The sequence below is a fragment of the Dipodomys spectabilis genome, unplaced genomic scaffold, assembly GCF_019054845.1.
Source record: "Dipodomys spectabilis isolate Male_0828 unplaced genomic scaffold, ASM1905484v1 ptg000050l, whole genome shotgun sequence".
In the NCBI taxonomy this organism is placed as follows: domain Eukaryota; kingdom Metazoa; phylum Chordata; class Mammalia; order Rodentia; family Heteromyidae; genus Dipodomys; species Dipodomys spectabilis.
The window spans coordinates 3,002,154-3,025,111 of NW_024870727.1; the positions used below are offsets into that span (position 1 = coordinate 3,002,154).

The following is a 22,958-nucleotide window of genomic DNA, read 5'->3' on the forward strand; positions in this document are numbered from 1 at the left end:
ATGATGTTCTTTAACACTGTGTTGTGTTTGTGTGTGCACGCATGCACATATGTGTACACTTACACTTATGCTAGGTTTTTTAATCTTCTTATTTTTATGCCCCATAGTAACCATTGCCATTTGTTTTTACTACCAAGAATACTCCTTATAAACACTGGTAGTTACCCTTTTTTTTGGATCTCGTCCTGGGGCCTGAACTCTGGGCTTGGACGCTGTCCCTCAGCTCTTCAGCTCAAGGCTAGCGCTCTACCACTTGAGCCACAGTGCCACTTCCGGCTTTTTTCTTATATTGTGCTGAGAAATCGAACCCAGGGCCTCAGGCATTCAAGGCAAGCGCTCTACCACCGAGCCACCTTCCCAGCCCTGGTAGTTAACTATTGAAAAGAATTTTTGTTGCTCTATTTGGTGCTAACATCAATAAAACTGATATAAATATTCAAAAATCTTTACATGAGTATATATTTTCTTTTTGGGGAGGGGGTTGGGGAGTCAGTTGTGGGGCTTGAACTCTGGGCCTTCAGCTCAAGGCTAGTGCTCTACCACTTGAGCCACAGTGCCATTTCCAGTTTACCCAGTGTTTTATTAGAGATATGAATCTCAATAGCCTTTCCTGCTGGGCTGGCTTTGAACCAATCCTCAGATCTCAGCCTCCTTAGTAGCTAGGATTACAGGCATGAGCTAGCATGCCCAACTTTTCTTTTGTGTAATAGCTATTTGTAGATTGACTGTACCATATGGCACATGTGTGATTAACTGCCAGGCAGCTTTCCAGAGTAGTTTACATTCTCGAGTAGTTCTTATGCTGTCCTTCTGTCTTTTCCTGCACTTTGTTGTTCTGTGTAATTGTAGCTATAGTATCTTCACTGTGGTTGTAATATGCAATTCTATTGATGTGATATTGAGCTTCTTTTTGTATGTGCTTTTGTCATGTTTTATTGTCTTTGGTATTGTCCTTTGTTGTAATCGTTTTCTTATTAATGAGTATTGCTGAATTATGCCCTGTTCAGGTATAGGCTTTGCAAATATTTTATTCTCGTTTGTAGTTTTCTTTGAACTCTTTCATCTATGACCCTGAGAAACCAGAAGTCCTTAATTTTTACTATTTTTTTTTTTTTTTTTTTTACTAATTTTGTAATTAATCATTTTGTGTTATCTAATGTGGAAATCTAATTAGCTCTTTGTCTTCTCTTAGAGATTTCATTTCTAATGTGGATATTCTAATACGGGTATTTAGTGCTATTAATTGGCCTTTACTATTTAATAACTCCCCTTTTGTTTGATTTTTTAAAAATATATATATATATTTGGTGGGTTGTGGGGCTTGAACTCTGGGCTTGGGCACTGTCCCTCAGCTCTTCAGCTCAAGGTGAGCATTCTACTGCTTGAGCCACAATGTCACTTCTGGTTTTCTGAGTGGTTTATTGGAGATAAGAGTTTCACAGACTTTCCTGCCTGGGCTGGCTTTGAGCCTCCACCTTCAGATCTCAGCCCCCTAAGTAGCTAGGATTACAGGCGTGAGCCACCAGTACCCGGCTTACAAATATTTCTTTTTGCAGTGCTAGGGATTGAACTTAAGGCCTTGAGTGTTCTAAGCTAAGTGTTCTGCTACTGAGCTATAACCTTACTCCTAATATCATAATTATTTTGGCAGTAACTCAGGGCCTCACATTTGGTAGCCAGGCGTCCATTTCTCTTTTCCCTTTCTTTCCTCCTCTTTCTCCCGGGGGGGGGGGGGTGGGAGGGGGGCACACATTTATCATTCATCGCGTCCTCTCATATTTTACACACTGCTTAAAACTGTGATGGATCATGACAGATATTTGGCCTTCAAAAGGCTATTATATATTGCCTACTAAAGTAATTAAATTTTTAACCTTCTCCCATTCCCCACTTTTTAAGGCTATAACAAAGGTTTTACTTAAACATTTTTAAGTGTTTTAAGTTTTTACTGTACTGAGTATTCATTTTAGGGCCTTGTGTTTGCCAGGCAGTAATTAAGCCACGTATTCCCCCTCCCCCCAGCCCTAAAATTTAGTTTTAAACTGATGCTTTAATACTATTTAATGTCAAGTCTAATATTATTGGTCAAGTTGTAGATGGAAGAAAGAATCTAAAGTAGATAATCCAAGAAATTCAAGAAAAATAATTACAAAAGTTTGGGAGAAGAATGAAAAACAGGAATGTGAGGTCACTCTGACATTGACAGTTACAGGAAACTAAGACTAGAGAAGATGGCAGGAGCTGATTGTCCAGTAGGAATTTGATCTCTGAAGCAGAGGTGTCTGGCCAAGGGCGGGTACCACATCAAGAGACCTATCCAAAAGAGGAGACAGGCATTGTTGCCTGCCTTTTCCTTTCTCCTGACCTTGGACTTTTGACAGTTTCTTTCATTGTAACTTATGTGGAAACCATTTGGGAAAAACCTATCTGGAAAATGAAATTTTCAAGAATTGGCTACTGGAGTGGTAGAGGTCAGAAGATGCTTAGTATATTTGAAAACAGACACATGAGTTGGATATTCATCTCATTGCAGTGTGCACCAAACAGGAACCATGTTTACATACTGCCCAAGTTGGCCTGCAGTTTTGATTGCTGGTTGACTTAGCTGGGATTCTCCCCTAAGCCAATACCACTAATTGGTATTGGATGGAAGCTGTTCCACAAGTCAGGAGATGAGGGAAGCAGGATGGGAAAGAGGGAAGAAGCCAGTGAAGGATGGATTCTGGTGAAAAAGTTGTAGTCTCAGCCTGGTTCAGAGTGAAGTCAGTGTTTATGTTTCATCTCTACCCAGGGATACTGGGTTTTTACTTCTCATCTCCTAAACTGCATGTACCAGCCATTGGATACTGGGGTAAGGTCACAGGCAGCCCCTCACAGAGAAGGTCTGTGAAATTTTCCCTGGGACCCCTTAGCAAGGAACTGTACACATAACACAGGAAAAAGTTATCTAAAGGACCAATCATCACTACTTGGTGACAATAGAGAAATAGCTCTTATAATTTACTTAGTTGTCAGATCTAAATTTGTGTGGTTCTGGAGGGTTTTTTTTTTAAATGTTTGGTTGTAGATTCTCAGAATTTGAAAGTTCATACAAAAGGTGAATTAATGCTGTTGTTTTTATTTGTCACTGTATTGTTTCATATGTCTCCTTAAGTCGAAGGTTAAACATTTCACTCACTATATATTTACTAAAGAGTCTGAATTCCATTTCTATTTTTTCTTTTTTTAATTTTTTAATTCCATTTCCGTCTCTAGTACGTTACTATTAAATTCTTCCTTTCCTATCTTCTATTACTTGCTTTCTTAAACTGATTACATCCAGGCAGTATTCTGGTTCCAAGCTTTTCATTGAAGAACTATATCTAAAACTACTTCTATTGTCTGATCTTACTGCTATTAGCTTTCTTTGGGGGGAGAGGGAGGGGGGGTGTTTGGTCGTGGAGCCTGAACTTTGGTCCTGGGCACTGTCCCTCAGCTCTTCAGCTTAAGGCTAACGCTCTACCACTTGAGCCACAGTGCCACTTCCGGCTTTTTTCTTTTTTCTTACGTGGTGCTGAGGAATTGAACTCAGGGCCTTATGCATGCAAGGCAAGCACTCTACCACTGAGCCACCTTCCCAGTCCACATTAGCTTTCTTGAGCTATACTTTAAGGCTTAGTTTTCACCTGATTTTGTCACCAGACAGAGGTGAGGTTTAGTGAAGCTTCCCTTTAAAAATTATAGGAACTTTTCATTTAGGGACCTTGACTTCAATTGCACAATAAGAATTTGTGGACAGGTCATGTTGGTAAGAAAATTTGTCAAGAGCTTTATTGAGTAAGTAAACAAGCAGGCAAGGGGGCTGGGAAGGTGGCTCAGTGGTAGAGCGCTTGCCTTGCCCGCATGAGGCCCTGGGTTTGATTCCTCAGCACCACATAAGCAAAAAGAAAAAAGCCAAAAGTGTCGCTGTGGCTCACGTGGTAGAGCTCTAGCCTTGAGCTGAAGAGCTGAGAAGCCAGAGTTCAGGCCCCACGACCAGACCTCCCCAAAAAACCAAGCAGGCAAGTAAACATACAGACAAAAACATTCAAACAGACAAGCAGAAGGACAGGGGCACACTCTAGCAGAGTATGGGTACTCTTGGTAAGAGATAAACACACAGCTCCTTGGGCTGTTGGGGTATTTATATGGTAGAGGCAGGGGGTCTAGTTTCAAAGTTAGTGTAAAGATGGTTACTTTGTCTTTGCTCTAATCACACCTGGTAGTACTTTCTGAGTTTGCAGGTAAAATTTCATCCTGCCATAAAACAGATCCTTACCTTTGAAATAAGAAGGGTCCTGCTATCTGCATTTTGGGGCAAGAGGTGGCTTAAATTTGAGGAAGCATTTTCCACTTTCTGACATCCTGTCAGTCAAGTGTTAATTCTTGGGGTGAAGAATGCATCCTGTTTTTTCTCTTTGCAGCAAAGCTGGCACTTCCATGTATCTAAATACCATATTTCTGAATTACCTTTGCCAGGCCTCAATTTCCTTAAGTTACCCTGTTTAATTTTCCATAAATGACTGTTTCCTTAATCTTAAGGGAAGTACATGAAGGAATATCTCCTGTATTTGCTGTAAGCCGACTGTACCTCATTTTCCCTTCTTCCCATCTTGTTTCAGTTTGTCTTTAGCCAGTTAAAAAATCAGTTTTGCTTTTGTCTTTTGTTGTTAAAAAAAGTCTTGCTGTAAATTTGCAAATTCTGATTAAAATTTTTTATGAGAAATGCTTTAAGACTTCTTTTTCCTGTTTTTTATAAAATTCCATTTGTCTATATTGCAAATAATCAGTCATGTCACATATTGCTGGGCATATTAATTTGGCAGTGGTCAAACAAAATTTTAATATGTGATTTTTTTTTTTTTTTTTGCATGGACAGTTACTGAACATACATGTAATATACAATGAGATAATGATTTTTCTTTCTTTGATCTCCTTTATTAAATCTTTTGGGTCTACAAAGATGAGTATTCTATGCCAAGTTTAACTTCATAATTTTTTGTTTGTTTTTGGTTTTTGTTGATTCTGTTTTGTGGGGGGAAGGGCGAGCTTTTATCATCTTGTTTTTCTTTGTGTTTCTGGTTTCCTTCAGAATGAGATCAAGAAACTTGCTGTCAAGGTTCAGAAAGTAGCCCCTATAGGTTTTGTAAGCCATATGATCTGTGTTAGAGCCAATCAGCTCTGCCTTGAGATCTAAAAGCAGCCTTAGGAATATTGAGCTTAGCTAGGTTTCAGCAAGACTTCATGGACATTGAAGTTTAAACCTCATATAATTTTTACATCAAAGCCTCTTGTGATATCCCTTGCCACAACTGAATGAAATGTAAAGCCTACTTTTAACTCATGAGCCATAGTTTGTTTTAACTCAGTGTTTGTATTCTCCTGTTGCTTAACTGAGTTGATTGCACCTTAGTGCTGCAACACGTTAGTATATGTTGCTAATTATAGAAGGCCTTCATACCTTGCAGCAAAGGAAAATGAAAGGAAAAAATGTTCAATATCAGAGTTAACAGCAGACTACGGTTTTTTGTTTTATTTTTAACCAGCTAACTTTGGGATTCAGAGGCTTTAAATTAAATAATTTTTAAGGGGTAGATTTTAAAAAAGTATTTGACAAGAAGAATATTTGCAAGTCATATGCTCTATTTCAGTTTGCAGGCAAGTAAATACTAATGGATAAATATTGGTTCTTTATTTTACAAGGTTGTTTCTATATAACCTTAGTAAACAAGAATGTTTTTTTCCTCCACCCCCACCTACCAACATCCGTGTACTAAGCTTAACCGTAATATGTTATCCCTGATGTTTTTTTTGGGGGGGGGGCAGCTTTGTTTTGTTTGTTCTCTTTTTTGGGGGGAGGTTGGTCATGGGGCTTGAACTCGGGGCTTGGGCACTGTCCCTGTGCTCTTCAGCTCAAGGCAAGGCTCTCCCGCTTGAGCCACAGTGCCACTTCTGGTTTTCTAGTAGTCTATTGGAGATAAGAGTCTCACAGACTTTCCTGCCCTGGCTGGCTTTGAACCACAATCCTCAGATCTCAGCCTCCTGAGTAGCTAGGATTACAGGCGTGAGCCACCGGCACCCGGCTATCCCTGATGTTTAGATGATGCTTGGGTCTAAAATTAGGCAGTTGGTAGAACTAACTTTGTCCATTTAACATTCAGGGGACTTTAGAATTAAAGGGAATGATGTTGTCATGTTTGAGTTTTAACATTTTATAAAAGAACCCAAGATTTGGTGCTGGTAATTTATACAGTAAATTATTTTCTGTTAGACTGTCTCTCACATAGAGTTAATAAAACGAAAATTGATTATTTGTGATATCAAAAAGGATTTTTTTGCCGGGGGGCGGGGGCAGTCTGGGAACTTGAACTCAGGGCCTGGGCAGTGTCCCTGAGCTTCTTTATGCTCAAGGCTAGCACTCTACTACCACTTGAGCCATAGTATCACTCCAGCTTTTTCTGTGTCTGTGGTACTGAGGAATAGAACCCAGGGCTTCAAGTATGTTAGGCAAGCACTTTATCCCTAAGCCATATTCCCAGCCTCAAGGATTTTTCTTAGTGTCATAAAATGTTTTAGTAAATAGCATTCTTAATGTAACCCATCATGATTCAGAATTCAAGATGTTAGACTTCAATCCATGTGGAGTAAATACAACCTAAACCTTTGTTCTTCTTCAGCACCAGCATTGGATGTTGACTGGCAGAGCAACAACACCTTTGCTTCATGTAGTACAGATATGTGCATTCATGTCTGCAAATTAGGACAAGACAGACCTATTAAAACATTCCAGGGACATACGGTAAGAGACCTTTCTCCTTAAGCCAGTAATGAACAAGAGGTGCTGTAGAACAGTCTTGAAATGTACATGCTTACTGTTACTTTCAGAATGAAGTAAATGCTATCAAGTGGGACCCCACTGGCAATCTTCTGGCCTCCTGTTCTGATGACATGACTTTGAAGGTAATTCACTTAATGGGATATGCGGGTGAGGGTGTCTTACCGTGTGGCTGCTCTGGCCATTTAGAATATGCTCTCATGCTGAATGTTTAGGACTTGAGTAAAAGAATTATTGTCCAGCTTTTTAGTGGCTATTAATTACTGGGTTTTCTTTTTTGAAATATATAAAAACACTTGAATGTAGTAATTTCTGTTTATAGAATGGCTGTGAGTTATGGTTCTTCAGCTGGTGGGAGGGGATAGGATCTCTAAGATCTATGAGCATTGGTATACATGATTATAGAGGCCGAGAAGTCCCACCATGTATGTGTTGCCTAAAAAGTGCTCGGGAAATTGGGTTCCAGTCTTGAATCACAATGCTTGAGAATCAGAAATGTCAGTCCCAGTGGTGTAAGACCCAATCCAAGGACAGACCAGCAGTGACACTGGAGAACAGGAGTGATGCTTGCTTTACCTTTGAGTTTTATGGAGGCCCTCACAAAATCTACTTTGTTTCTTTTTTTTTTTTTGGTTGGTTGTGGGGCTTGAACTCTGGGCTTGGGAGCTGTCCCTGTGCTCTTCAGCTCAAGGCGAGTGCTCTACTGCTTGAGCCACAGTGCCACTTCCCTACTTTGTTTCTTATTTAGAAATTCCCAGAGATAGGGTTATGTCACAGTTCAAGTCGACATAGAAAATTAACCATTACAGATAATAAGAAATGTAATTAAAGTCTTCAATTGACTTCACTATTTAAGAAGTTCTATGTTGGTACAATTAAACTTTTTTTTTTTGCATGTATTACTATTTGACTTAAGATCTGTGTGACTACAAGCAAAACTTACGTGTACTTTTATGTAAGCACACCATATATTCCTGGCTATGGAAAATTTTGAAGCAAAAGAATTAATGTACTAATCTCCTAAGTCTTGTACTTGTTCCATCAGCACCTAAACCTTTTTTTTTTTTTTTTTACCAGTCCTGAGGTTTGACCTAAAGGCCTGGGTCTGACACTGAGCTTTTTAAATATCAAAGCTAGGGCTCTGTGACTTGAGCCACAGCTCTACTTCTAGCTATTGGTGGTTATGGTTAATTGGAGTCTCAGACTTTCTTGCCTGGGCTGGCTTTGAACCGCGATCCTTCTGAGCCTTTTGATTACCTGTGTGTGGGGTACCAGTGCCCTACAACATCGAGTACATTTTTGACCATGACTTTGCAGTCTATTGCTTTGACTTAGAAGAGCTTCATAAAATAATAATAGCAGAGGAAAGTCATTTTCCCTTTTATTGTATACAAACTGAATGGAGCTTGTGAACCTTGTATTTTAAATTTTTTTGTCCCTTTGTGTTTTCATTTAAATAAGTTTCAGTTAGATAGCTGTGCTCAAGTTTGGGCTCCCTTTTAAACATGTTTAGTACAAACTTCTTTCTTTATTTATGTCATTGATTTTCTTGCATGCACATGAAGTCTTCTGGAGTAGCACATAACAAATGTGAGAATGTGAAAGAAGTCCAGTGCTCAAAGAGCTCTGTCATGATTGAGTTGCAAGCTGCAGAGGTTGGAATGAAAACTCTAGGCTTTGGAAAATTGGAGCCTTTCTATAATCCTGAGAATAATTAAAGGTTATATTTGATTTTAAAGTGTAATGGAGCTAGCTATTTTCTGAGAACAGGGAATAAAATGAATCTCAAGAAACACTTAAGAATTTCCACATCTTAAGAGCTTATGTAGAGAAGAATATTTTAAGGGATAAAAGTGGCCAGTTGTATCTTATGCTCTTATAAGTTCTGGAAACTTGTCTTTTGAATTTCTTTACACAGGATTATAAATATCTTTGCTACAAAAACACTGGTATTGCTTCATTTCCTTTTATTAATTACATTGCAGAAATGTGAATTCTAACTTCATTGTTAATTTATTGTGGAGTTATATGTATTTGTTTGGCAAGATAATACCACTCCCTACCTTATATCCCTATTGAATGATTACTACAATATTCTTGACATAGATTGTCATTTTTTTTAGATTCTAATTTTGTAAAGTTTTTGTTACTCAAAGAACTTTGTGTCTGTGTCTGGCTTTGGAGTAGAACTGGGGGCTCACACATGCTAGGCTAGTGCTCCACCAATGAGATATCCCTAGCTTCTTGAATATTGATACCATCTGAAACTATCAAGTAATCTTAAGACAATGCCAGTTAATTTAACCTTCAAAGCCTCACAGTGGTGAATATTTTTGAGGAGCTTAAAGCAATCACTTTTTTACAAAGATAGAAATGTTAAATATAGTCTGAGGTACTTGAGTTTCTTTGTAAACATTGTCTTGACTAATACAGTTGTTCTGGTTATATTACTTACATTTTGACTTGGAAGACAGTATTTTAAATACCCACTGTGTGGAAATAATAATTACTTTTCTTTTTTTGTTTAGATATGGAGCATGAAACAAGATAATTGTGTACATGATTTGCAAGCACATAATAAAGAAATTTATACTATCAAATGGAGTCCAACCGGACCAGGGACAAATAATCCAAATGCCAACCTTATGTTAGCAAGGTGATAATTTCTACTTTTCTACTCTTCCTTTTATGAATCTTCTGTAAATAAAACATAATAAATATGGCAGAAAATTAGAGAAGATTCCATGAAATGAGAATGTTTGGGTTTTTTGTTTGTTTTTGTGTCAGTTCAAGCTGGGGCTTGGCCTGGGCTCTGATTTCTGAGTCTTTCTGCTCAAGGCTAGCACTAAGTGTTTAGGTTTTTATTTTTTATTTTAATTGTCAAGAAAGTTTTTAGGTTTTTTTTGTTGTTGGTCTTGGGGCTTCAACTCTGGGTCTGGGCACTGTCCCTCAGCTCTTAAGCTCAAGGCAAGCGCTTTACCACTTGAGCCAAGTGTCACTTCTGATTTTTCTGGTGATTTTTTTTGGAGATAAGAGTCACAGGGACTTTCCTGAACTGCGATCCTCAGATCTCAACCTTCTGAGTAGCTAGGATTTCAGGTATGAGACCCATGGTCTTTCCTTCCTGGGCCTGGCTTTGAACCATGATCCTTAGAATCTCAGCCTCCTAATTACCTAGAATTATAGGTTATGAGCTACCAGGTAAGGACTCTATTTTTAATGGGATTAAACAGTGAGAATTTGATATTACAATCTCACGTCTTAAGAATTTTTATATCTAAAGATTCTCAAGCTGGAGCTGGTGACTCACTCCTATAATTCTAGCTATTCAGGAGGCAGAGATAATGGAGGACCTGCCCAGGCAGGAAAGTCTGAGAGACTCTCCAATTAACCACCAGAAAACCAGAAGTGGTACTCTGTATCAAAGTGGTAGAGTGGTAGCCTTTAGCAAAAACTCTTGAGAGACAACCAGGTCCCCGAGTTTCAGCCTCATGATCAACTTTTAAAAGAAAAAAATAAAGATAAGTGTAGACTGCTGATATCAAATGCTGATTAATATTAATTGAATAGGCAAGGCATATGGTTACCTGCTAGTAATCCCAGCAACATTTAGTAGGCTGAGGCAGGAATGGCCCAAGTAGAAAGCCATCCTGGGCTATATAAGAAGTTCAGGGCTGGCCTAGACTGTTACATCATCTTATCCTCTTTCCAGAATTTAAAAAAGAAAGAGTAAGGCCTAGTATCATAAAAATTTTATCAGCAGCTTAAAAAGAAAGGTGAATTTTTTTTTTTTTTTTTTTTTGGGTCCAGTCGTGGTGCCTGAACTCTGGGTCTGGGCGCTGTCCCTCAGCTCTTCAGCTCAAGGCTAGCACTCTACCACTTGAGCCACAGCACCACTTCCGGCTTTTTTCTTTTTGCTTATGTGGTGCTGAGGAATCGAACCCAGGACCTCAGGCATGCAAGGCAAGCGCTCTACCACTGAGCCACCTTCCCAGCCCAAGAAAGATGAATTTTAAAATATAGTCAAATTGATTTTCAAAGCTATGAATCAGTTAAAAGAGATTTATTAATTTAAAAAACAACATTGAGGGGCTGGGAAGGTGGCTCAGTGGTATAGCGCTTGCCTTGCATGCTCGAGGCCCTGGGTTCGATTCCTCAGCACCACATAAGCAAAAAGAAAAAAAGCCAGAAGTGGTGCTGTGGCTCAAGTGGTAGAGTGCTAGCCTTGAGCAGAAGAGCTGAGGGACAGCGCCCAGGCCCAGAGTTCAGGCCCCACGACCGGATCCAAAAAAAAAAAAAAAAACAGTGAATTTGCCCATTTATATTTCCAGCTCAGAGCTCTAGGGAAGTCTTGAAGTCTGCTTTTTTCTCTTGTTTAACTTTTCATTATCCAGAATACTTTGATTTTGACAATCAAGTTACTAATCATGAAGGATTTATAGCTAGCTGTTAGGAGTACACAGTGTGGGGAATTGGGCAAGCCTCAATGAGTTCTTTATTACTTATAAAATCGTTTTCCTCCTTGTTTTTCAGTGCGTCCTTTGATTCTACTGTTAGGTTATGGGATGTAGACCGAGGGATTTGCATCCATACTTTGACAAAACACCAAGAACCTGTGTACAGTGTTGCTTTCAGTCCCGATGGCAGGTATCTGGCAAGTGGTTCTTTTGACAAATGTGTGCACATCTGGAACACACAGGTATGTCTGCATTGTTAAAATGTCAAATGCTATAAACATTTGCCGATATAAGCCTTTTTGTTTTTGGTTATTTAATACTCAGTTTTAAAAACATAATATGTTTCTACAGCTAAGTAAACATCAAAACTCTGATAGAAGTTATATTAGTTATATTTTCTTTTTTTTTTTTGGATCCGGTCGCGGGGCCTGAACTCTGGGCCTGGGCGCTGTCCTTCAGCTCTTTAGCTCAAGGCTAGCACTCTACCACTTGAACCACAGCGCCACTTCTGGCTTTTTTTTTTTTAAATTTTTTGCTTATGTGGTGCTGAGGAATCAAACCCAGGGCCTCTTGCATGCAAGGCAAACACTCTACCACTGAGCCACCTTCCCAGCCCAGAAGTTATATTTTCATATGTAGATCAGAATTTAGAATGGATTTACATTGCTTGTTTTAGTATTCATTATTTTATTTGTTTTAACAATGTTGCAGGCACAAAAGTGAAAGTTTTAAGTTTTTTAGATAAATAGCATTTTATTAGATAGAAGAATTGTCCTTGAAGGCCTTGTTTATGAGTAATATGAATTGAAGAACTAGGAGCTGGGAGCTCACTCTTGTAATCCTAGCCACTCAGATTGTGGTTTGAAACCGTCTTCAGACAGAAAGGTCAAAGTAACCAAAAAAACAAAAAAAGACTGGAGTTATGGTAGCACATCCCACCATTTGCTCAAGATGAGCAAGTATTGGGTTCTTAGACTTTTTTTTTTAATCTGTTCAGTCACCCATTTGTCTTTTATTCTGTTAGTAGCATTTTATAATTTTTTTATCCATAAAAGATCTTTTATATACTTAAAGAAATTTCTTTGTAATGTCTTTTGCACATATGGACACACTCACACCAGTACTGGGACTTTGCACCCTTCCTTTGTACTCTTATTGCTCATGTTTGGAACAGTCTTATGACATCAGTTTTAATGAAATTAAACTATGGAACCTCAAATGCTAATGGAAAATGCTGGTAGGCTTTCAAGAGCAATTGATCCTCCTCCCCACCACCAAACACTACTGTATTAGTATGCTTGTTTGTTTGTTTGTTTGGTCGCTGTTTTGGAGCTTGAACTCAGGTTATTTGTGCTGTTCTGAGCTTCTACCACTTGAGATATAGGGAGGTGATAGGTAATTGGTCATCAGAGAGTCTTATGGATTTTCCTGTCCAGCCTGTCTTCAAACTAAAGTTCTCTGATTTCAACCTCCTGAGTGACCAGAACAACATTACAAGACTAGGCAACCAGCGCCTGTCTTGTTTTGCTTCTTTAAATTTAGGTTTCAACATGATAGCTAGTGAATTTTCCATGAGCCACATCTCTGGTTCGGAGTTTTTGCTTCTCCACAATGTAGCTTGAATGGCCTCTAGTGTACTTCCTAATAAGAGTTCCCATTTCCATCTTAAAACCTCATGAACACAACATTTCCTGTCCCATACCCATCCACAGTTTGGTCTTTTGAGCACCTACGCAAATTGCCTATATACCTTCTCCAGCCTGCATGTCTAAACTCTTCCAGATTTCTCCCACAAACCATTTGCAAAGACATCTGAGCCACATGGTCAGGCTTAGTCATAGCAACAACCCCATTTGCCTAGTATCAGTTTCTGTAGTTAGTTTTCATTGTTGTGACTAAAATACCTGACATAACTGAGAAGAAAGGTTTATTTTAGCCCACAATTTCAGAGGTGTCAGCCAGGAAGTAGAAAAAGGAGGCCAGATGAATCATTTTTGCTTTCATTGCTGAAGGAATAAATAAATAAGTTAACACTTAAGACTCAGATAATTGTGTTTTTTTCTGTTAAGATTAGAACATCTTTCAAAAATAATTTTATGTTCTTTCAGCTTCTCTTGACTGTCTTGACCCATGTACTTCCCTAGCTAACAGTGAGCATGAGCATAAACATGAATATAAAATTGTTCAGGATTATCTTGTGTTTCTTTGTCTAAAAGTTATTGTCAAAAAATACTGAATTTTGTTTCTGGAGATCTTGACAAAATTCATGCATCCTCATTAAAAGCAAAAAAATTGCCAGTAATCCTAGCTACCCAGATCTGAGGATTGTTGTTCAAAGCCAGCCTCAGGTAGGAAAATCTATAAGACTAACAACTCCAATTAACCACAAAAAAGCCAGAAGTGGAGCTGTGACTCATGGTAGAGCACTAGCTTTGAGCAGAAAAAGATCAGAGACAGTGCCCAGGCCCAGGCCCATCAAGCTCCAGGATCATCACAAGAAATATCGTGTATTGAATGTTTATCTGTAGCTCTATCATAGATGCTAAAAATAACCAAGACTGTTCACTTACTAGAAAAACTGAGTATGTGTTGGAGTGGTCTTTGAGATTAGTCTTTAAAAAAGGAATACATCATTTCTAGCATTTCCAGAACTTAAAGCTAAATTCTCTCTACTTGCTAGAAATAAAGCAATATTGTATTTTATTCACTATTTGATTTTTTTTTTTTTAATGATGACTTTTAAGATTGTGTCTTTCAATTTTTAGACAGGTGCTCTAGTTCACAGCTATAGGGGAACAGGTGGAATTTTTGAAGTTTGCTGGAATGCAGCAGGAGACAAAGTTGGAGCCAGTGCATCAGATGGTTCAGTAAGTACAGACTGCTGTCAGAAGGGGGTCAGCATGCACGTGGCAGTGGGATTTACTGTAGTTATTTTGATAATGGTGGAAGTGTTTTTTACAAAAGAAATTTAAAGATGCAGTATTTCTTTCCACCTGTGGGCTATACATTTTTCATGTTCATTACCGTCATGTAATGGAAACTAAATTTTGGCTACCTTTGCCGAAAGAGTGTCTCTGTAATCATGTTGTAAGCAATTATTTTGTATGTACTTCTTCATTTGTTATATATATAACAGAGGATCACTCTAGGAATAAGTTGAGTTTTTAGGCTTAGGGAAGGGAGATTAGAGACATTTGGTTTCTTCGCTGAGTAATGTGGGATACTAAGAGACTTTCAAGGATGAGTTTGCTCTAAAAGCAAAGGGAAGATGGAGAGGATGTAGTCATTAGCTCTTTTGGTTTCTTATTAAATTTTTTATTAGCTTTTCCCTGAAGCTTTAGCTTAATAGAGTTTTTAATAGCAACTGGTCTATTTTGTGTATTGTCCCCTACTTTTAATTAACAGCATAATTCCTAAAATTGTAACTAGATATCTCTTCCTGTAGTACTAGCTCTTGGTGGTGCTTCCTCAGTCAAATGTTTTCACTTCTGTTGCTTAAGTGCTTTTTCCATGAATGTTCTTCTTTAGCTTTATAAACTTGGATCTAAGAAACAGATTCCAAGTTGAACTACAGAAAAGTTAAGTTCAGAGTGTACAATAAAGATGCTAAGTATGTTGATTATTTTAATTTCTTACAGGTTTGTGTATTAGACCTTCGGAAATAGCGCTACTAGTTGGAAGCCATGGACCGACTATGAATGTGTACATAGCCAAAATGACTGTCCCTGACCCATGTACTGCTACAGTCCCACTTGAACCATGGCCAGTCCACTACAGCCAAATCTAAGAGAAGTATATACATACAATGTATATAAACAAAATTGCACCCTGAAGATGACAGAGTTTTGTCACAGCTTGTGAATTCTGTTCACCAAGTGCTGGAATCTAATCTGCTGTGCCCCTAAAATAGCATTTAGAAGTTTGGGATATGAAAAACAGAAGAGAGAAAGAAATATACGCTATAAAAGCAGACCATATATGTACCAGAGTTTGGATACTAATGACAGCCTTGTTTCTCCCCTTTGAATCAATCAGCAGACACCATGGATTCTATTCTTTTTTCCCTTCAGTAGTGAGCAGTTTGTATGTACAGAGAAAATGGACGTAACAAAACTCGCAGCAGTAGTTTGTTCTTGCTTTTAAATTTTGTTTTTGGTTTGATTATGGATGCATGAAGTAAGGGAGTGAATCAGTTTCTTGTTTATAATTTTTTTCACCTTTTAAACAACAAAAAATTTCTTAAGAATACTTTAAAGCATTCTTTTGAAGAGGTAGATGTTTGGTACATTTTTGGCTCCCAGAGCATATATTCAACTGGTGCATATTGTGGAAGGGGGCATTGGAAGTTAAATGAAAGCATAGGACTTTGGTCATGTCAACCTAGAAGAGACATCCGTAAAGAAGGATATTATGCTCTGTTTCTGTTTCTATTTCTATTTCTCTCTCTGTCTCTCTGTCTCTATTTCTCTCTCTGTCTCACTATATTTTATTTTAGTGATGTGGCTTAAATACAATAGGTTATTTTGGGGGACATATTTCTGCCAATTAAATACTAGAAGGGCACAAATGTTTTGTTTTTCTTTAAGTACCATATTGAAGATACAAAAAAAAAATCTTCTGATGTTTTGTAACCATAAGTAAATTATGGTTAAAATGTGCACTATTGTGAAAAGGAGCAAAGTAGTTTGGGGCTTTTTTTAAAAATTTGTTTTGCTTTGATTTTTAAGAGATTAAAATGTTTCTGGATGAGGATTAGCTTCTCAAAGTGTCCATCATTCTGTATAGAAGCTTAAATATGTAATGTAACCAAACTCCAGTATTAAAAATCTCTCATGTTATTTTCCTTTATACAAAGCAAGGTAACGGCATATAACACTGCCATTACATGGCAAAATGTTTGCTACCTTAGTTTAAAAACAATCTTTAAGACAAAAGACTTGCTTCAAGGTGTTTTTAAATAGCAGTGATTCAGAATTTTAAAAAGAAAAAAAAAGTGATTGCACTAACCTCCCTGCTGCTCTGACTCTGCATTTGTGGTACTCGTGACTACATTTTCTCAAATATAGATAGATTTACGCTGCTATTTTTTTTCCCCCAGAAATCACTACTATATCCTGTCCTTTACTCTGTTTATATCAAGTATTTTCTTAAAAAATATAGGTATCAAATCAAATTTCCTCTTGTGCTCATGCAGCTAAAAGTAAAGTAATAGGTAAATGTTAGCATGAGCCATGCCTATGTGTGTGATTTAGTAGGGCTTGTCATGATCTGCATAAGAATCCAGGATTATCAATTTTAAAGAAAATAGTTGTCAAATTTTTATCTTAAAATTTTTTAATTAAGGAATTGCTTATGATCAAGCTTAGCAAATTTATAACACTATTTCTGTTCCTAATTATTTTGAGGGCTTTACTAGTAAAAGTTTAACCTATGTTCTAAGTTGAACTAGAAATTGATTTAACCCAAGTAATGCAACTTTTTATTTTCAGCATCTGTTGTTTTGCTATTTTTACAAAATAGCATTGATTGAAGCAAGTCTTAGTTTACTAAGGTAGGGTAGCATTTGCTATTGGTAAAAAGAATACGTACACTTAATTTCACTATACATTGCTATATGTACCCCAGTTGTGGTTAGTGGGGGCTATGATACTGTAATGTTTTTTAAAATTTACACCCAGAGAGGCAGTCATTCACGATGGTTTTGTGCCAGTTGTTTTTAGGGTTTTGGATCACGTTAGAGGTATTTAGAACTAACTGCCCTGTGACTTACGTAGGAAACCTAATATGCTGAGTATCTGGCACTTGATATCCTGCTTTTATTGCTAGAGGTCCACATCTGTGTTTGACCTCTCTTGTTGTTTAAAAAAATAAATAAAAATAAAAAAATCTGTGCAATAATTTTTAAATGTGCTCCCAGGAATAGACACAAATGTTTTGAGTATGTTTAAGCTGCATTTTCCTTTAGCGATGCATTGTCAATTGCACTGAATTTAAATCTGAAAGTCAGAGGTGATTATTGATAGTACTTTTGTATTTTGATATGGACAATTTATTCATTTGCATACAGTTAATGACTTTTTTCCCAGCTGATTTAAAAGATAGTCAAGAAATTCTGCAATATAGCTGCCAAAATAGACAGCTACATTTTTATGATATTGTCATCTTTTCTGTTTTTTTATTCTTCTGCTATTTTACTTAAAGCATAATAGCCACGATAGGACATACATATAAAAGAGTATAAATTCAGAGCTTTATTATCCTGAAGTCTTGGGTCTTTCAAGTATAACCTTCTCTGAAAGGTGTCCATCTCATAGGCTGGTTCTTCATGAGCATCCATGTGTTGGGTTTTGCTGCTGTTCTCAACATCACCATTGCCTGCTGTGTGCCACCATGCTGCTCCAATAGACATGAATAAGATTGTCTCTAATTGAGCAGTAACATGATTGCAAGAGACCAAGTTTCACAGCCTGTAAAAGTTCTATATTTGAGGTTCTTACTCATTTTTCCTCCCATTTTCTCATGAGAACAATTTATTCCTGAAGATCAGCTGAATGCAGTAGTTTTTCTATAGTATTCACTACAAATCATTATTTTTTATGCTACCATTATGAAATTTAATCGTAAGGAAAAATAGGAAGGAAAACTTGAATGAATTCTTACTGATTTAAATAAAATAAGGAGCAGCTGCCACTCTTAAATGTCATAAAGGAATATTTTTTTTTTTCTTCTCCATGTAGGAAGTCTCTTAAGTACTTATCTTTCTTCTAATCCCCCTTTCCTGTAATTGATCAGGTAATATCATTGATTTTAAAATGAGTTTTAGAAGTGGTAACTGGTAATTTCCTAATAGGTCTTAGCGTGTATCAAATTCTGTTTTAAGGAATTATTCTCTAGGTAAAGTATGTTTTAGGATTAAACACCTTTTACAGATACTGAAAGTGCCTCCTTTTGTGGTGTAAAAAACAAATTATGGTGCAAAAAGTAATCATTAGATTGAATTACATGAAGGTTTTTTGCTTTTTGACATAAAAATGTCAAGAGAAAGGCCAAAGATTTGTACTTTTTCACTTAACTTATAAAGCACTCCTTTTTTCCTTAAACTTCTTTCTGTCAAATTAGATTTAATGAGAGAGTACTATTTTTAAGGAGCTATCTGTTTATGTAGAATGATTTTGTTAAGAGTAATGTAAACTATTAATGAGTAGAGGCCTAAAGAGGGCTGTGCATTTTTGCTATTTAAAGGAATCATAAATGACCATACTTTGAGAGAGCAAAAATGACAAGTTTTACTAGATGCTTAGAAAAACAAATCTCATGCAGTGCTATTTACTCTTTTAAGACCATTTTCATTTTCTTAAGCACATTGTATGTTTCTACAGAACCTGTGTTCATGCTCACATACTAAGGACGGTACTTGCATATGGTGAATTACTATTGACAGTTTTGCAGAAATCTTGTTTCACTGGACCAACATTGTGGCATGGCAGCAAATGCCAACATTTTGGGGAATAGCAGCAAACCTACAGAGACCCTGGTTGTTGTTGTTGTTGTTGTTTTTGTTGCTGTTGTTTGTTTGTTTGTTTTTGGTTCCCTTCCCTTCCCTTCTCTGAATCAGCAGGGGTGGCTGGAGGGTAGGGAGCTTATGAATTACTCCTTCCAGTAGTAGCTCTGAGTGTCACGTTTAATATCAATTTTTAACATGATTCTAGTTAAGTGTAGAAGAGAGAGAAAAAGAGGAAGTATTCACTTTTTTAATACACTGATTTAGAAATTTGATGTCTTATATCAGTAGTTCTGAGGCATTGATAGCATCCTTTATTTCTGCCTTTACGTTGACAGTGTTGAAGCAGGGTGAATAACTAAACTAGGGCATATTTTTCTTTTCTAGTGAGCTGCTTCATGATGTTTTCTTTGGAATTTCTGGATAAGTTCAAGAAAATGTTCTGCATGTTGTATCTAGTCTGATGTACTTATCCATCTCATTACAGACAAAAACACACAGACTGCATTTTGTAGCTCTGTAATCCTTGAATACAGAAGTAATTTTCTTCTTTCCTAACTTTGACATTGTAGCTATAATGTTTTCATTTTGATTTTTCCAAATCCTTTGGGTCTAATTCTGTGAGCCTACCTGTAGCACTGGATTAAAATGTCTGCATCATTTCTTTAGTTATCCGGTTAACTTTAAAACTGTTGTAAAAGTGTAAACCAGCCCATGACAGTTTTTTGTACATGTTAAAGAACTTATTGTTCAGTTTTCATGATTATTGTGTAAGGAAGACTGATGAAGATGTTCTATGCTGTCCTGGACCATGTTAATTACACTTACAATGTATTTGGTTCCACATCACAATGATTTGTCCCCAATGACTCTTTTATCCTTTCTAGGCACATTTTTTTGTTGTTGTTGTTGCAGTTTCCCTTTGCATTGTATTGCTTTGACAACTGTAATTTGAATCAGATCTGAAAGAGGTCCAGAATAAAATATATTTTGATATTATGTTGGCTGTGTACATATATAAAACCTTTGATATCTCTGTAGTTTGTATAGACTCCTTAGTCAAGTAAAGAGAGGGATAGTATTTCTTGTTTACAATTTATTGTTTACATTTTCATGCTTTTATTCCTCCAGTGTTTTACTGTAGAATAAACCTTTTGTTCTGAGCTAGTCTTTATGACAGAAAAATCTGTTCTCCCTCACTGGTGTGAGCAATTACAACAGTAACCGCCATCAGAACCAAACCACTCTTATCATGAGCATCGCTTTCCAACTCATATACTTTAAGCCCATAGATAGAATGAAATTTTTTGCTATTTTATTACTTCTTGCAGGAGATAAGATTTTTTAAAATGAAGGGATTATTTTCTATTTTTATTAAAGAATAATAGAGCATCTAACCAGCTAAGGGGTAGAGGTTATTATCCCTTGCTTTAGAGAAACTTACCTAGAGAAACTGATGATGTATTTAAAGGACATTATCTCACATAACTAAGGAGACCACAGATGCATGCAGTTGAGCACAAAACAATGAGTATATGTTGTTGAAGATTTTGGGGGCAGGAGGTTCAGTTTCTTAGTAACATTTTTCCCTTCACATAGACCCATTATTTAATCATTTTCTTCCTTTGCTAGTTGCTTATGTTAGTACCAGCTAATAATCTAGGAGCAAAGCTACTAACCACTCCTTTCAGGTTTAATTAATCACAACTCCTTTACAGTTACTTGAGAGATTTTAAAAAGAGAACCCTTGAGCACATTTTTTTGTTATTTTCCTCTGATTTTCAAAAACTTGTCTTCTCCACATCTCCTGCCTTTTCCTAGCCATTTCCCTTTAAAAAAAAAAAAAAAAAAAGTGCAGGCATAGCCTCCTCGTGTTTTGTTAGAAACAAGCCACTGCCGTTGCTAAAAAACTAACAGCCTTTCACTTTCAAGGGGTTAACTTTTATTGCATGGCATAGATTGTTATTAATACTCTGCATTTTATACTTCTTCCTCAAAGTACTCAAGTACTAAGGATTAGAATCCATATGAGCTTGAAGTTGAGCTGAAATTAATTTGAGCAATCATTGAAAGGGTTATTTTTAATTTCATAGTTCTTATACTTTATCATGGATTAGATTTCTTACCTGTTATAATATGTAGCCAGTTAAAGTTTACTGTTTTTGCAATATATTTATTTGAAAAATACAGTGGAGGAAAAGCCACTATGGACAGTGGTTTTATGGTGCTTTTCTCTGCTGTACTGAAGCTCTCTGTCAACAATGAAATGTTAACCCTATGCTACTTCTACTGCATGCTTCTTAAATGTCATATCTCAATGCTTAATTGTCCTAACTTGTAATATTTTTGTATTAAATTTTTTTAGGAGTTCCTTGTAATTTCTTTATAATTTTAAGACACATTAAACACAAAGTGTTTAGTAAAGTACAGAATGACCATTACTAATGTTTCTTGGTTGTTGGGTTTGTATGCTCAATTGGGAAGATAGTTCACATCTTAAGAACTAGGAGTAATGGGGTGAAATATATATTGGGGGGAAAGAAGTCCTAGTTTTAATATCTGTTTACTCACTTCCAGGCTTAATCACAACTTTGTTAACAACTCAGTTCTTTAAAAACAGTGTTCTAACAGACTGGTGTCAGAAAGGGCTTTTTAAGTGGTTATGCTTTGGCTAAATGAGCATCACATGAGTGACCTGCATATTAACAATCCAGTCATTCTAAGTCGGGGTTCAGTTTGAGATCAGACGTCTAAAAATGTAAGCTTCCAGAAACTTACTCATTTTAGGAAATTTAGAAGAACATACCACACTGCCAAGACATTTTATGAATTTTCTATATTAGCTTAATTTACATCTACTACTTTACCAGTTTAATTACCTGATTTTTCAATGTGGTTACATGAGGGACAATGAAGGGTAATCCCAATGAAGGGTAAGGAGTAACTGAAACTAGCAGAAACTCTTGCACATTATTCTGATGAGTAAATCATCAATTCAAATTAAGTTGAATATGATATAAAAGTGTACCTATGTAGTATTGGTCTTAATATTTCCAGCTGATGTCATTGAGCTAATTTGACATGTGAAAATAAGCATGGTGTTGAAGTAAATAAAATCTTACTGTAAGTCAAAAGTAAGAGGTAAGTAATTTTTACAAAACGATTGGTTAACCTGGAGTGTGTATCAGATCTCCCCTTTCAAAATGCAATGTGTGACCCCTCCCTGAAGGCTGTCCTAGGTAAGTGTGCCTTTTGTCTTATGCCTGTTCACTTGTACTGTAGAAGTCTAAAGGGAAGTTAAGGTATATGTCTTATTTAATTCAAAGCCACATACATAAAAAGAAATTCAAACAGTTAATCATACCACTTTTGAGTCTTGAGCCAACTTGTTATCCCCTCCCTCCTCCTCACTTTCTGCCACTAACTGAACTTTATTTTAGAAACAATCATTTATGAGTTTATAGTAGGGAAATTCTTGGGAAATATACTTTATTTTCTTAGATACAGCAATGAGAGGCTGGGAGGAATTGACTAGTTTTTAAAGCCTTTTAGTTATTAAAGATATGACTTGCTATTTTGTTAAGCAGGATGAAGCTTTTTCCTACTGCAAATTACAAACATGTAGGCTAAATCAAATTACTCCATGGAATTACTAGGCTAACTTTTTTTGTTGTTGTTGTTGGTCAGTGGGTTTGAACTCTGGACCTGGGCGCTGCTCTGCAGCTCAAGGCTCAAGGCTAGTTCTCTACCACTTGAGCCATAGTGCCACTTCCAGTTTTCTGGTGGTTTAATGGAGATAGTTTCACAGCCTTTCCTGCCCAGGCCAGGTTTGAACTGTGATCCTCAGATTTCAGCCTCCTGAATAACCAGGATTATATGCATGAGCCACTGGAGCCCAGCTGAGAGTGTCTCCCTGTGTAGGCCTGGCTAACCTCAAATTCTCAATTCACCTGCCTCAGCTAGGATTACAGGCATGAGCCACCAGCACTGGCTTTTTCTTTTTTTTCCCCCTTTTTTAAACTGGTGGAAGAGACTAATAATTATGTCTTTATTGCCCTTGAGGCACATCTGTTGGAGTGAGGAACTATAAATAACACTAGTTTGAACTATGATTTTTTTTCTCCCACTAGTGTTCCCCACCCTGAGG

The 22,958-nt window shown here is 37.0% G+C and overlaps 1 protein-coding gene across 4 annotated transcripts in view; it reads left to right on the plus strand.

Annotated features, from left to right (window-relative positions):
- The window catches only part of Tbl1xr1 (TBL1X receptor 1), a 157,888-nt gene extending 137,246 nt beyond the window's left edge, over positions 1-20,642 (plus strand). For all 4 annotated transcript variants that reach the window (XM_042678894.1, XM_042678895.1, XM_042678897.1 and 1 more), the window contains 6 exons: positions 6,696-6,817; positions 6,904-6,978; positions 9,382-9,509; positions 11,387-11,552; positions 14,076-14,177; positions 14,949-20,642. In XM_042678894.1, the coding sequence (XP_042534828.1) occupies positions 6,696-6,817; positions 6,904-6,978; positions 9,382-9,509; positions 11,387-11,552; positions 14,076-14,177; positions 14,949-14,975 (620 nt within the window). In that variant the 3' untranslated portion in view covers positions 14,976-20,642. The remainder of the gene's footprint in view (positions 1-6,695; positions 6,818-6,903; positions 6,979-9,381; positions 9,510-11,386; positions 11,553-14,075; positions 14,178-14,948) is intronic.
- The last annotated feature ends 2,316 nt before the right edge of the window (positions 20,643-22,958 follow it).